At 40.9% G+C, this 13,151-nt stretch overlaps 1 protein-coding gene across 1 annotated transcript; it reads left to right on the top strand.

The window, feature by feature from the left end:
• Nucleotides 1-7,786: 7,786 nt before the first annotated feature.
• trim35-28 (tripartite motif containing 35-28) lies at nucleotides 7,787-12,959 on the top strand. Its single transcript, XM_071909227.2, has 7 exons — nucleotides 7,787-7,954; nucleotides 8,042-8,477; nucleotides 8,570-8,665; nucleotides 9,603-9,833; nucleotides 10,021-10,043; nucleotides 10,616-10,734; nucleotides 11,654-12,959. Exons 2-7 carry the CDS (start codon nucleotides 8,058-8,060, stop codon nucleotides 12,187-12,189), a joined length of 1,425 nt encoding a protein of 474 aa, XP_071765328.2. The 5' UTR covers nucleotides 7,787-7,954; nucleotides 8,042-8,057; the 3' UTR covers nucleotides 12,190-12,959.
• Nucleotides 12,960-13,151: the final 192 nt, after the last annotated feature.

The following is a 13,151-nucleotide window of genomic DNA, read 5'->3' as shown; positions in this document are numbered from 1 at the left end:
CCTTTGATAATATGTCGCATCCAGTGTGCAGAAGACGATTCAATCAGTGTGAAGGAGAAGCAGTCTTGTGCACACAGGTGATCTCCAGTCCAGAAAGACATTTTTACCATGAAAAACGTCATTTGAATGGTGATGCATCATCAGTATCAAGTCAAGTATATTTGCATAGCCCTTCATCAGGGCTTCATAACACCCACATTACGAAAACGACAGCCGCCAACCTTAGAACTGAGGACTAGGAAAAACTCCCACGAAAACCTCATGAGGAAAAAAAAACGGAGGCAAATGAACCAATCAAATCAAACTTATATATTTCATATTTCTTCAAAAAATGATGCAACATCACAAATTACCTGTACAAAGGACAGCTGTACAACCCACAGCACCTCTGTGGATTTCCTGTGTTGTGGCATGTGCTGCCAATACCGTGACATTTTCATATACCATACTTTTAACCCTTTACATATTTTAGCAGCACTCCACATAAACATAGGGCAGTTTAGCAGAAATAATAGTAAAAATATTAGTCTGACCAAATTGCACTGCTAAATGTCTAAATGAGCTCATAAACTTCACATCTATTCAAAAATGTTTAGTGTAGTGTTTAGTGTTTAGTGTTGCTATGCATATAGCCGCACCATTGCAGACTGCTATCCTACATCCTACATGGTCTCTATTTACTCATCTGTGTGTAAAAGAAGCACATAGCAACCCTTATATATGACACTGGAAATGTTGCTGAGGCGCCCTCTGTAGGATGTTAATTAAATACAACCAATGACACGTATCTTTGTTACTCATTAGAGTGACTGCTGGGAAAAAATACACAGCCCCTTAGACTATATAAACATATAAATGAGGTGGAGGGTTAGTTGCTGTGCAGTGCAGGGGTTGTTCCTATGGGTAAAGAAGGATATCTTTTTTCTATTTCTTCTATCCCTTTTCAGTGTTTTTGTGTAATTTGTACATAATAATAACAAGACAGCATGAGTGTGCCCACCAACATAAGAGTCATAATGTAAGGTTTGTGAGTCATAATGGCCTCAGTCATGATACTTAATCCAAGGTAGGATCAGGTTTTGCTTCAGCCCCTCTGAGCTATCTGGGTTTTGTTTCCATCTTGAATAGCTGCAAAGGTTTCCTGAAGAAAAGACACACAGAAAAACTCACACAAACAAACACCTCCAAAACAGTACATCTCTTTCGACACAGGATGTAACATTGAGCTTAAATGTGATGTGTGCAGCGGCCAAGTAGGTACCGCGATTTCACGCGCCAGTCGCAGTTGGGTTGTTCACACAGAAAGCGCATCTCTCCGCGCCGGCCAGCAGCTCTCCTGGTCTACAGGGGGAGAAAACCCTGTGGAAACAGCTGTAGGCTGCTTACATTGTGTTCCAATAGCCACCAAAGCTTCATCTGTTCACTGCTGTCCTTGTAGAAACAATGCTGACAGCTCACTGTACTTTTCCACATCAGGGATGAACTTTAGGTTATATCTTCCATCTTCTTCACTTTCTCCCTTTCTTCACAAACTCCCTCATATCAAAGCTGTCACGTTTATTTGTTTTCTCAGCAAGAGTCGTGACTTGTGATCAGGCAATAATTAGGAAAGCCTAGGGGACCTAGATATCTCTCTCCCTCTCTCTCCCTCTTCCTCTCTCTCTCTCTTTCTCTCTCTCTCCCTCCCTCTCTCTATCTCTATCTCTATCTCTTTAAATAATGACATATAGGCCTACATAAATTAAGTAGCCTATAAATAAACAAACCTAAACATGTATCCTTGTTTACTTTTGTGGTAATTCAATAACAGACGCAATTTTCAAAAGGCAAGTGATAATGTCACAGGGTGATGGTATGGCAGACGTCGTGACGGGGCAGGAGAGACGAGACTTGGTGTGCACGGAACGCAACCTAGGTGTTTGTTATTTTCTTTCGCTTTTTGTTTGATACATTTGGTTTGTTTTGGTTGCAGTGTATTTAGTTAATTATTTTGGCTCACCCCTATTAGTTAATATAGCTGGACTATTCCACCTTACATCTTATGAACTCTTGATGCAGTAGGAGACTGACACATAAGTCTGTTTTGTTTTCAGCCTCTGTATTCGCCAGTTGGAGACGCCACGAGGCAGCGAGGGACTGGAGACCACCCGCGTGCTGAAGCCAAAGCTAAAACAGGACTGCTCTAAACTGGATTGGACACTGGACTCTTAACACTGAGACATTTTATTTTTCTAAAGTGATGTTCTATTTCTTCTAAGGGACTTAGACTGTGAACCTACGTTTTGAATCTGTTCTTAACTTGTGTTTTAGCTTATAATAAATCAATTTGTTTTAAACTTAATTTCTGTCTGCATGCTGTTTTGGGTCAGCACCACTCCCCAGCAGAAATTGGATTTTTCACACTCAACACCCGTGACAAATTTAATTCAAAACCAGATAGATCATCATCCTACAATGTATTGCATTTAAAACTTGCATCAGTGCAGGGGCCCATTCCAGAAAGCAGGTTCAACAAACTCTGAGATTAACCCCGAGATAGGAAACTCCGCGTTTTCGGTTTCTGAACAGCTGATCTGAGTTAGTTCAATCAACTCTGAGTTAAGCGCGTGCGTGACGACAATAAAAAAACATCAGTGGAGCTCCGGTACTACGATTCACCATGGCAACAGGTAAATAAAAGGCAGAGCCTCCATTTTAATCCAGTGGACGTAGAGATATTAATGCATGTGTATGCGAACGGTGCACATTTATCTTTTAAAAAAGAGCCTGAGTCAGAGTGGGGATAAGTGTCAATAAGTTAACACTAAGTTTTATTCAGTGTTGTTCATTTTTTGCCAGACTTACATTTCCTTAATGGATGATAAAGTGGTGGAATCTGACTGTGTATTAGACTATAGCCTACATCACATTTTAAATATTTGTTCAGCTTTAATCTGACGGGGACAAAACACAGGGGTCAGCAACTGAAGATGAAAAATATAGTTAAAGATTTTTTTAAAAATATATATAGATCAAAGACATAGAGACATGATTGTAAGATCACTGGATCACAATCTGATCCAGTAATAATGTTTGGTGATTTGCACTTGAAAAGGCGTCGAGGTTAAAATGCAGGAGATTTTAAATTTTTAGACATCCATTTGTATCTTGGCTCAACAGCATTCAGTGACTTTATTTCAGCTACTTAAACAAACGTAGTAAATTTAAACATTGCCACTGAAATGCTGTTAAAACACGTTAAGACTATGCACCCTATTTAAAAAAACTCACTTTCAAACTACATTCTGCAGCTGCACCACGATCCTGCTCACTCAGAAATATTAACATAATCTCCAATATTATAGGAATGATATTCCATCAGTGCGACCAATCACATCAGGAGTGATAGAGATAATTAGGCCTACTATTCATTTATCCTACGTGTCTAAAGCTTCATACCGATTTTGTCAATTTAAACTGAGATTACACATTATGTGCAATAAACATTTCAGTGCAGGAACTGCTCTAACAAACTGCAGATACGGATTGAATGAATGAATGAGGAAATGAAATCGCGTGTCTGGCTCTGTAAGAGAGAGGAGACACAGAGAAACTCAGGGTTTGTTGAAGAAAACCTGCCAGCGAGCAGGTTAGGTTCGCAGAGTCAGTTACCGTGGTAAGAAAATAGACCAGACGCCGAAACTGGCGGCCAGTGTGAACGACCTGACTCATTAACATGGGCGCCGAAAGGAAGCGGCCTCCGCTTCGGGGCCTTTATGCATCCTGTGTGAACCAGGTTTAGTCATCTGTTGTGCACTTGTGTGTGTGCAGTGTCACAAAATGTTGCTGTGTCTCCATCTGTTGGATATACTTAGAAATTATTTTGGCACACAGAATACATGTGCCATTGATGAAAGGTCCTCTTTCTAACATGATTACATTTAATCATTAACAGTATGTGCACTCTGGGTGCTATAAGAAATATTTACCGGTCACTGACATGCTTGGGAATTCATCCTCTTCATAAACGACAGTTTCACATATTGAATACATGACCATGGCTAAAAGATCAGGGCGAACCACAGTGCAAAGCCCACTGAGTCAGAGAGTGGGGTTATTTAATGGGAAAATCTGGCTCTGGTACTGTAGCAAGAGGGCTTCAGATGGTTATGTGCCAATAATACTGGGAGGTTTAAACTTTCTTATTTTAATATAATTTAGCATCACTGTGTAGAGCAGTTTAACTCATTCTGGTTTCTCATTTGGTTCATACACTATGAGGAGAAATAGAGGCGATGCTGAGGTAAGAGGAGACTGGTGGTGAAATAAAGTAGTCAACATGTGCCTGGTCTCACCTGGTGAACGCTACATGTCACAGTCATGGGTTTAGACATTTACTGGGGTGTTGACAACTAGAACCTCTTAAAAATAAATACCCTTGTATCGGGATTTCACATGGGATTTCACCCATCAGAAAAGCACCTGAGGTTGACATGAGGATATCAGTCATGTTAGTCAACTATCCACACTTTCAACCACATGCGTCCATGGGTTTGACATTGTGTGGGACTGTCAGAAGCCTCGCAACTGGTCTCAAGACAGTCACTGGACAAAAGCACTGCTCTTTGGCTGAGCCTGCAGTCTTACTCTCGGTCCTAAAGCCCAATGAAGCACTGATACAGGCCCCTACTGGACAGTATGAGCAGCACTTACAAAGCAGGGCCGACTGGGAGAGGCAAGAGAGGATAAGAAATGTTGATGCAGGATGATTCACAGGATAATCACCTCAGTTTCGGAATTCAAATGAGAATGAGCGCAGCATACAGCTACAAATGTAAACGAGAAACCAAATGTGGTGCCTCGCAGCAGAAAGGACCGGGGTAAAGAAGGTTGTATTATATTTCTGCACATTTCAGTGAGAAAACAACCTGTAGAAAGGCGTTCTATGTTTGTAATTGATCTGGTAGAGAGACACTGGATTTACTGCAGTCCTCCTCTTTTGTCCTTGCTCCAACAGAGAGCATGGTGTCTTAGACCATGGAAGGAACAGGGCAGGGAGTTGGAGATAAAGAGTGGCAGAATAGAGAGAAAATAGATGAGAAACTTGTGCTGTATCTTATTCCTGACTGGACTAATTCAGACCAGTTTGGGCTTCCTACAGTATTGAGTGCGGCCTGCCAGTGGGAGCAGCACTGAGCTGTGTGGGAGGAAGGAGACACAAGTGAAGTTGTTACAGTGAATGTTAAATGGCTTCACATCCCGCTAATACTATCGCGTTTCGACAAACTAATTCTAACCGTGTAGGCTATTCTCCCTAGAGTGAACTACTGAGGTGGAGACTCCAGGTATCCATGGCGACCAGCATGAAGTTGTGACTGGCTCAGAGAGAGGCTCGTGATAGGTCAGTAGGGCTGAAGCGTGGTGATATCGAGATCTCGGGAGCAGAGTGCACTTCCACTGAACTTATCAACATTCAACACAGCAATGACTGAGTGAATATCCAAACCAAGCAGCAGCAGCAGCAAACAGGAGTGAGATACTGATACTAGAAAGCTTTCACTTGCTAGTAAAAAATTGAAAAAATTGAAAAAAAAATTCTAAAAAGCAGTGATCCAAAAAGAAAACCAAGGCACTCAACCAAGGTGACAAAAATTTTAAAAAAAAAAAAGTCATCAGAGATCACCGACCTGTAGACATTTTCCAAGAAGCCCTCTGAGAGAGAGAGAGAGAGAGAGAGAGAGAGACCTCCATATGGCCCTTCCTGTTGAAGCCTTCTACTTGGCTTGAAAGAGGAAGACGAGGTTCTCTCTTTCTCTCTCTCACTTTTACTGACCTTTGACATCCCTATTTCTTATGTTGTCTCTCTTTCACTCTCATTCTTAATTCAATTCACTGTGCTTTATTGCCATGGTAGGATCTGTCAGTAATGACCACAAATAGCAGGCCAAAAAGGCAATTACATACATATCAATTAGCAACTGACAGCTAAAATTTGAAGTTCTACAATAAAATAAAATAAACTTCATTTCTATAGCCCTTCATCACAAAAGCCTGTCTCAAAGGACTTTACAGAAAATGAGCCTAACTAAATCGAATTAATCCAGAACCAATCACAAAACGAAATGATGCAATACAGCGTGAAACAAAATAAAACACAAGGGAATGAAACAAAGCACCGAACAAAACAGACAAGATACAAAACAGCAAGTTGGAAAGACATAACAGGAGACATAACTGGAGGGGGTGTGTGTGTGTGTGTGTGTGTGTGTGTGTGTGTGTGTGTGTGTGTGTGTGTGTGTAGGACCCGTAGTTCCTACCTACGGCCTCTGCTGTATCTCTTGGGGGGAAAGAGGAAGAGAGAACAGAACAGCTGCAGAGCATGAAAGTCCTTTTGGAAGCGTATTGAGTTTCGCTTACAAGAGCGATGTATACAGTACTTATTCAATTGTATCTTTGTGATGAGATGTAACTATCTGGATCAATATGATAGTTTCCCTTCTGGTTCCCTGTGGTGATGGATACCTAGTGATGGATGTGTTTTTTAAAATTATTATTATTATCATTACTATTTTTTTTATCTGTTTTATTTATTATACATTTATCTTTTTATCTTTTTTATTATTTATCTTCTTTTTTCTACCCTTTTTATGTTTACTTCTTTAACGACAAAGCTTAGCAATGTTTTACAATGTTGACTACTTCTCTATAAATTATTGTTAATTAATTTTTGGACTTTTACATTCAAAAGTTGAAAAAAAAAGAATGAAAGTGTGCTTCTCTTCTTCCCAGGTGTGCAGATTAGTTTATTTTTGCTACACCAGCTGTCTGTGCACTGCAAGGCTGAAAACAGAGCATGTTTTATTTGATCTCAGGCTGTAATTTCTATTACCTTATAGGATCAATAATGAGTTTAAATATGAAGGTAGCTCACCCAAGATGGCCTTATACACAAACAAATAAAAATTAAGCTGTTGTCTTACAGTTAAGGATGGCCATCCAGCTAAGACCACATCACGCCAGTGCTGATCACTGCATTGGTTTGTACCAAAGAATTGAGTTTAAAATTCTGTTGCATGTTTATAAAGCACTAAATGGTTTAGGACCAAAAAACATTTCTGATCTCCTTCAATGTTATGAACCCGCCAGACCCCTCAGGTCTTCAGGTGCTGGTCTGCTTACTGTTCCCAGGGTCACAACAAAGCATGGAGAAGCAGCTTTTAGTTTTTATGTTCCTCATGCCTGGAACAAACTTCCAGAAAATCTGCCTGCACTTCAGAATCCTGTAAATCAGAGTTTAACCTTTTCTGTTCGCCAGGGCTTTTTAAGAAATTTAGGGCAACGCTCATCTGCACTGGAATATTTTTTTTATTTTTTTTATCTTTATCTTTTATATTTTCTTTTAATTCACTTTCACTTTTCTTTATCTTTTTAATCTTCTTGCACTGTCTTTTTACCTATGTCTTTATTTTTCTTTTATTTATGTAAAGCACTTTGAATTGCCGTTGTGTATGAAATGTGCTATGTAAATAAACTTGCCTTGCCTTGCCTAAGTGGTACAAAGTACAATGATGTATAAGGGATATTGTGTTAGTTATGAACTCATGATATAATGCATCTAGGTTCTGCAGATAGGAATTTGTGGCATACAATATATCGCCATGGTCTACCAACAGCAAAAAGGTGACTGCAACAAGAATTTTTTTCTGGCCTGAGCTGTTGAATGTGAGACTTAAAAGACAAAGTCTCATCAAGATTAAACTCTAAATATCTGATGACACTATAACTGCTGTTCAGCTCCCGCTCCACTAGAGGGAGCTGTGCACCAACTCAGTCTGGTCTGCTCAGACACGGAAACGAAACTCACACAGCAGAGAGACGCAAACTTGGTCGATCCGTACATCTGTCTAGGTGAGACAGCCAGCTCAACTTTGTTAGTGGCAAACGCGGAAGCCTTGACATATTAAACAGAACCAAGGTGAGTGTGTTTTTGTCAGTTTGTAGTTTATCCTCGGTGAGCTGCTCTGTTAAAAGTGAAAGTAAAAACTGTGCACTTCCTGAAAAGGCCTCGTAGTGAACCCATGGCGGAGTGTATGGATGAAGACATGGACGAGGGGCCCTTCCCCCTCCAGGAGGACCTGACCTGCCCCGTCTGTCAGGGGATCTACCGGGACCCGGTGCTGCTGCCCTGCTCTCACAGCTTCTGCCGGGAATGCCTGGAGAGGAGCTGGGAGACGAACAGAAAGTGTCCGGTGTGCAGGGTGGTGTGCGAGGGCGACCAAGCCATCACCAACCGGGCGCTCAACAGCGCGTGCGAGTCCTTCCTGAAGGAGAACTGGCGGCCGCACCAGAAGCGGGTCAGTGAGGAGCACTGCTACCTGCACCAGCTGGAGCTGCAGCTGTACTGTGTGAAGGACGAGGAGCCTGTGTGTGTGGACTGTGTCACACTGCACGGCGCGCACCAGTTGCTGCCTATTAACAAGGGAGCGCCCCTCTGTAAGGTAAAGTGCCCTGATCACATTGTGAGAAGCCTAAATGTTGTGTTATAGTGTTTGCTTTAGGTCACCTTGTTGTCCCACTTTTCACACCGCAGGAGGAGCTCAACGACAGAACAAAGATATTTGAAAAAAAAGTGGAATCCTTCAAGAAAATTAAGCATAAATTCATCAGCACAGTGGAATTCATCAAGGTAAAATCACTACAGTGTTGATATTCATTATCTATCCTCAGTTTATCATTAGACAAGCTACACACTGGTCCCACACCTTCAGACACCAATAAGGGTGTAATATAATACTACCATGGTGCTGCTCTGTACCTGACCCTGACCTCTGACCTCTCTGGAGGGGGCAAGTCAAAAGAGCTCCCCACAGGGATCAGTAAAGTCATTTACTACTGACATTGGCTCTAGGTACAAGAAGATGATCATTTAGAGTAGAATATAAATTAAATAAATATAAATAAAAACAACTATCAATTCACATAAATATAACTCCTAAAAAGAACTCTTTTAAAGATTTCCCAAAGTACGGACTGAAGAATCCGCACACTGCTGGATATTAGGAAAGAATCCTTATCACTAATGCAGTTCTTCAGGATTTACTAATTTTACAGTGTATTTAGAATCGACACACCTGCAGGTCAACATTATTCATATTAATTCTTAGGCACAACAGCCTTTTCCTACTTTTTCCATTCAAATCCGAATCATTTAAATAGCCAAACACAGTGCAGTGTGGGATATGTACAGGAATATTCCTTGGTGCCGCTGCTGAAGAGACATTTTGTCAACTTGTCAACTTTCACAAGACCTACTGACACACGATACACAAGCAACAGGACCTCATATATAGTGCAAAGAGACATAGCACAGACAGTAGACTACACATGTCTCTTTTCATAGACTCTACTGCTGATTCTGTCGGACTCTAGAGCGTTATTTATTTGTTTCATTATATCAAAGGAGACCTAGAGGCTGAAAACTATTAAGTATTTCACAAGAAAAAAAGCAAACATTTGAGAAAAATCTGAAAAAATACACGATTATAAATTTGTACAGCAGAAATATGCTTTTTTCCCTATCGCATGTTCTCAACCTTCCTCCTCTCTGGTTCCTCCTGACGCAGTACCAGGCCGGCCAGGCGGAGAAACGGATCAAGACGGAGTTTGAGCGGCTCCACAAGGTGCTCGTCACTGAGGAAGCGCTGCGTCTGAAAGCCCTGGCCACTGAGGAGGAGCAGAAGATCGCCATCATCGAGGAGCTGATAGCCAAGACGGGCAGAGACATCGCCTCTCTGACTGAGCTGATTAAGACTCTGCAGAAAGAGATGGGGAACGAGGATCTACCCTTCCTGCGGGTACGAGGACTAGGATGCCATCATAACTCGTCAGACATGTTGTTTGGCATACGATACACTGTTTTTTCTCTCTGGTGTTAAAGTGTTTTTGGAGTTGACTAGACTTATTTTTGAAATTGCAATGTAAAATCTTATTCATTTACATTCCTACAAAAAACTAACCACAAATCATGTCTTTTTCTTTCAGAATTTCCAAAATTTAAAAAGAAAGTAAGTAGCTGCTAAATGTACCATAACAATCACACATACCCTGTACTGTAAAACCTCTCTCTAAACCTCAGATTTGCCAGTCTTTCTGGATGTCATCTACTGAGCAGCGACAATGAATGAATAAATGAATGTCCTTATTGATAAATTTAAATTTCAAAAATCCACTGCAAATTAGACTGTGCAGTACTAGCGCACATGTGCATCCATGTTTCATTTTTGATACATTTTTGTCACAGTATTTTAATGTATTTTCGTCATCTAAGAATGAAGAAATCCCTGCACACTGCTCCATACTCTGATGAAGGACTGTGTGGACTGAAACATTAGCAAATGAAATAATTGGTGTATATAGCAGCAGCAGTGTGCAGGGATTTCGTCATTCTTAGACGCCTTCTCCGCACCTGCACAAAGAAGACTGGATGTGGAAGTTCTCCAATATATTAAAACTTTTCACTTGCCACAGCAGCCTCTATTCCCACAGCTTTGATGATTAGGCTTCTGCTGTATCTTTTAAATGTGAAAGTGTCTCTGGTAAAGCTTCACAATCTCTCCATGTTGCCATCTTTGTCTAGAGCCCACTGGCCACATGATGACCCGGAGCTCCCTTACAACTGTCTCCTGAACATGGGCAAGCATGTCGGCTCTTTGAGCTACAACATCTGGAAGAACATGCAGGCCCATGTCAAATACAGTGAGTAAATTACACTGTGAGAGTCGGGGTTGGAGCTAAGCTTGTAGTTGCTAAGAGCTCGGAGTCGATACCGGGTTAGATCAATATATCAGTTTGTTAAATATCTGATATTGTCCAGTCAATTCAATTTCAATTGAGTACGTGTATTGTCACCGAAGGGAAATTTTCTTTGCAAGCAGGTTTACAAAAGTTAAAAGAACACAGTACACAAATCACACGCAACACAACTCAACAGTCAACAAGTAGTCATGAGATTAAAAACGGGACACCTAAACAGGAGACACCTAACCATAAAAGTGTGTAATCTTGGTCTGGGGCAATAGCCTATATACATGTAAGTATACCAAACATCATACACATTTCAACATCAGTGAGTTGAAACAATATTAATAGATAAATAAAGGTTATTTACGCATATTCAGCAAATTAATGGCAGTAGGGATAAATTAATTCAGTGTTGTCTTCTACCAGTATGAATACAGCTCCATAAAAACTGCAAATGGAAAACCTGCAATTAACTTTTATTTTCACATTTTATTTATTCATTTAATTGTTCAATAATGTTTTTCTGAATTAATTCTTCATTTAAAGGCAGTAATGTGTCCCAGAGGTTCCCCTTCCTTTAAATAGATGCAGTGGGTCACCTAAAAGAATTTAATTAGTCTGAGTTTTAGTGTCACATGATGGTCGAAATGCTTTTCCAGCCTGCCAAGAATAAAATTCTGGGGGAAACACTGAATCCTCGTAATTTTTGGCATGAAGATATTCACATTTAAAGATGTTGAATATTGGCGCAACATATCGGCTTCAGTCTAAAAATATTGGTGTCAAAAACCCATATCAATACTTTAAGCTTATAATTTTAAGAACATGTATGACACATTGTGTTTGCACCCCGCCCCTCCCTCTGTCTGTGCAGACCCAGTGGTGCTGAACCCGAACACGGCCTCTCCCTGGCTGTCCTTGAATCCTGAGCTGACCAGTGTGAAAGAGAGCTCCGAGCGGCAGATGGCCCCCGACAACCCGGAGCGCTTTGACCCCTGTGTCTTTGTCATGGGCGCCGAAGGTTTCACCTCCGGCAAACACCGATGGGACGTCATCGTCGGTGACAACCCCAAGTGGATCATGGGAGTGTGCAGAGAGTCGGTGGCCCGTAAGAAGAAGTTCACGGTGTCCACGGACCGCGGCGTGTGGTCCATAGGGCTGAGCAAAGGCGTGTACAACGCCATGACCCCGAAGCGCACGGTGCTGGTGGTGGAGCAGCGTCCAGAGAGGATCCGCGTCAAGCTGAACATGGATAAGGGAGAGGTGTCATTTTGGGATGGCGGAACAGCGAAGCACCTGTGTACATTTACCAACAAGTTTAATGAGAAGGTGTTTCCGCTGTTTGGCCCTGGGCTCCATAGCACGCCAATGATTATGGCCATGGGAAAGATGGCTGTTCACACCTCATGAAGGGGCAGCATAGTGCAGAGTGTTGGTTGTAGACCTAAGGCTACACATTAATGACTTAATTGGAATATAACACTATTGTGTAATAATCTTGGGGCTACTTATGGTAATAGATTACACTTTATTATCTCTTTGCATACATTTGGAGTGATGTGTATGCTATTTTAATCAAGAATCAGATCAGAATATCTTTATGCTTGGAGAAATAGGCCTATGTTTTATTGAATATTTTTATTACTTTTATATGATTTTGTTGATTCTGTTCATCTATTATGTTGTAAAATGTTTGTTTAGTAATTCATTTATATGTTCTACTGCTGATTGTGCTTGTGTTTGTGCTGATTTGTTGGTTTGAGGACACTTGGATAGGTATACTTTGCATCATCCAGCCTTTCTTTTCCACACACTGGAGACTACACAAAGTGTGGCCAGCAAGTAGTGAAAAATATGGAGGTACAAAAAACTTGAATCTTGTTCTAGTGAGGTAACTGATTGGTGAACCTAAGATATTTCACACACTCTGGCCATAGCATTGCAACTAATCGCAATGAATATTTGTAAACTGACTGTACAGTATGATCATCCAGGATCCCTGGGAGGATGGACACAGTAATCTGCTTGCTTGTAACATTATTCTAGCAAATACTTTGAAGTGTACAGCACTGTATCTGATCATTACACAGAGAAAAACTTGTGCAACGTAATGTGCAAGGGACTTGCATTGAACCGTCTCCATGTGAACATTTATTCAATAAAGATAACTGAAAGTCAAATTTGAGTTATGTTTAAAAAAATTAGAGGCATAAAAGGAAATGCTACAATGGTGAGTACGCTTACAGGCAGGATCATTGTAACTTATCTATCTCCCTAGACTGACCAAATAACAGATGAACTGTTGCACTGGAATAAATTTATCTGATCATTTCATTTAGAAAAAGGTCCTACTAACACAGCATGTAAATGAT

This window comes from Centroberyx gerrardi, chromosome 12 (assembly GCF_048128805.1).
Source record: "Centroberyx gerrardi isolate f3 chromosome 12, fCenGer3.hap1.cur.20231027, whole genome shotgun sequence".
NCBI classification, from domain to species: Eukaryota; Metazoa; Chordata; class Actinopteri; order Beryciformes; family Berycidae; genus Centroberyx; species Centroberyx gerrardi.
The sequence above is the reverse complement of the archived record's forward strand: the minus strand, read 5'-3'. Positions and strand labels throughout refer to the sequence as shown.